At 38.4% G+C, this 2,803-nt stretch overlaps 1 protein-coding gene across 1 annotated transcript; it reads left to right on the plus strand.

The window, feature by feature from the left end:
• Positions 1–614: 614 nt before the first annotated feature.
• LOC131298667 (cysteine-rich repeat secretory protein 38-like) lies at positions 615–1,343 on the plus strand. The gene has a single exon (XM_058324141.1). It carries the CDS (start codon positions 615–617, stop codon positions 1,341–1,343), a length of 729 nt encoding a protein of 242 aa, XP_058180124.1.
• The last annotated feature ends 1,460 nt before the right edge of the window (positions 1,344–2,803 follow it).

The raw sequence follows: 2,803 nt of genomic DNA on the forward strand, positions 1-2,803 counted from the left end.
AGTTTTATTTAGACATCTACACATATTTATTATATTATAGTTTTCAGTTTTTTTTTTTTTGATGGCACATGCCATACTCGCCCTCTACATGGTTCCGCCCCTGACTATAATACTCTGCATACTTACCAAAAAAATCGGTCCAACGGAGCATTAAGTATGTGAAGTTATTTTTTCTTGGTCCAATGGAGTAATAGAATTCCATACGAATGCAGAATGCATACAATTATTTGAATTTTGAAGGAATTTTTACTAGACTAAAATTTCAAAGTTATACTCACTACAAATATAAAATATTCTTTCAGAGTGAGGTTGGACTCCCGTCAGCAGTGCCGCCCTTACTACGCATTATTTTAGTCGCATCGTTTCACAACTTCAAATTAATTTTCTAAAAAAATAAAAGGCCGACCTTATTGAATTTTTTAAAATCTTTTGTTGGGATGCGTATCTCATTTGCATCCCCTTCTCAATGTACCTCTTATGGAGTTTGAACTAGTTTTTTCCCAATCCCCAAAAATAAAATTGGACGTTACTTTCAACCCTTAGGAATTTCCATCTATAAAAACCCATCAATGCACTATAGAGTTTACCCATTTCTCTCATCACCAAGCCAAACCATGTCTTCACTAAGATTTCTCTCTCCTCTTTATCTCCTCTCCATCTCTCTCTTCTTCCAACTCGCCCTCGCAACCAACCCGATTGACCATGACTGCTCAGCCACCACAATTTCCAATCCCAATGGCCCCTACAAAAAGAACTTCAACAAACTCTTGAGTTATCTCAACTACACAACCCCGCTGACCGGGTTTAGTAATGGCTCGGTAGGCCTAAGCCCAAATCAGGTCTACGGCTTGGCTCTCTGCCGAGGTGACATCAATAGCACAGACTGCAAAGCTTGTGTTAGTCAGGCAAGCACTGAGATTCAACAACTTTGCCCATCCAAGGTAGAAGCAATCATATGGTATGAATATTGTCTGTTGAGATACTCCAACCTCAGTTTCTTTGGCCAAGTCGATTTCTCGGAAGCATTTTACTATCCATATTATAACAATGTGAGCGACCCAGCTTATTTCGATGGCAAGGTCGTGGAGTTACTTGACCAGTTGGAGGGAGAAGCTTATGTTGGCCCAAAGTTGTATGCTTCTGGGGCTTTGGCGATTGGAAATTCGACGACCATTTATGGGTTGGTTCAGTGCACCAGAGATCTTTCTAGTGCTAATTGTAAAAGTTGTCTTGATTGGATGATTAGTTATGTTCCAAAGATATTATATGTAAAAGACGGAGGGATAATCATGGCTGGGAGTTGTACGTTGGAGTATCACATATACCCTTTCGTCAATGCCTAGCTAGAGGAAATGTACCATGGTTCTTAGATGGGCACCGATGAATAAGTGCACTACTGACCACTTGAGGTCTGAGTACGTACGTACGGATAAATCACGCCATCCTCTTTGTACGTAGCTAGGCATGTTTTTTAAAATTGAAATTGATAAATGTGTATTTGTGTGATGATTGGAATTCCCTTTCCTTAAATATGGTTGGGTTGTACTGTGGAATTGATATCTAGATCTACTAAAGCGAAGTACAGTATTCCATATAGTTAAAACTACGATTCATGCACTTAGAAGACGACACCAATTTATAAAAAAAAAGAGAATTGATTTCTACGCTTTTTTTTTAATTTATATCAAACTTCATTTTTTGTCTTTCAACAAAAAAAAATACATACACTAAAATTCAAAAAATATAATATGGCTATCAAAAAAGGGTGTGTGTAGAAATCAATTCCCTTTATGAAAATATTTCTCTCTTTGTTATACGTACATGGTAATAATGGACCCGCCTTTAACACCTCTTTATTCATAAGCTACTCTATAGTCAAGTTTTTTTCGAGGAAACAAATTTACCCTTAGCTGGGGTTTTGATATGATTACCGGCCACTAACAGATTTTCAAACATAGATTCAAAACAGGCTGCTACGTAGCGTACTGGTCACTGCGTAATGGTTTTTCGGACCTCTGGTATCGCTATACGCTATTATACCGGTACTATCCAAGGTTCACACTAGTATCGGTCGGTTTCCGCTACGTATCGCTTTATATCCAATTTTTCGCCCGCTACATGACCGCTATGCCATTAGATGTGCTTTGGTGCCAAAATGGATTTGAAAAATTTCATGATCGCTACACTTGATTCCCGCTACGCATCATTCGATACTCCTACTATAGTTGCTACACTTGTACTGCGCACTACCGGTAAACAGTCCACTACCGCTATTTAAAACTATGTTTTCAAAGCTCCCACCTCCCCCTCTATCTCTCTCTCTCTCTCACATCAGCGGAATTCTGTTGAATAAACATTAAATGCTATCTTTAGTGGGTTTTAAATTTAGAAGTTAGTGGAAAATAAAAGGTCAAGAGGCTTTGTAGCTGAAAGGCCAAGGGGTGCGTTTGGAGTCTTCTACAGAGAGTTATGGCAGTTTTAGCAAGGAAGGGTCAGAATTTACTGTTCTGTTTTAAAGCTGTTTTTAATACGAATTTTAAGAGTCTTGTTTAGCACTATAAATAGAGTACTATCCAGTTGTAAGTTAGTGGGGAAAGAAATAAAAGAAAGAAAGTTTGATTAGTAAGAAAGAAAGAACTTGTTTTTTGTTTCTCTTCCTTCCACCGAAATAGTTATCAAATTTCTACAAATTCAATATACCCATCGACGCAGCTCGAGAGCCAATCCACGATCAAGCTCCCTCGAGTTGCCATAGTCGACAGCCAAAACAGCAGTAAATCGAGTGATGTACAAGCTGAAGGAT

This window comes from Rhododendron vialii, chromosome 8a (assembly GCF_030253575.1).
Source record: "Rhododendron vialii isolate Sample 1 chromosome 8a, ASM3025357v1".
Lineage (NCBI taxonomy): Eukaryota > Viridiplantae > Streptophyta > Magnoliopsida > Ericales > Ericaceae > Rhododendron > Rhododendron vialii.

Coding starts and splice junctions, on each gene's coding strand:
- LOC131298667 (XM_058324141.1), top strand. CDS start 615: ATGTCTTCACTAAGATTTCTCTCTCCTCTTTATCTCCTCTCCATCTCT.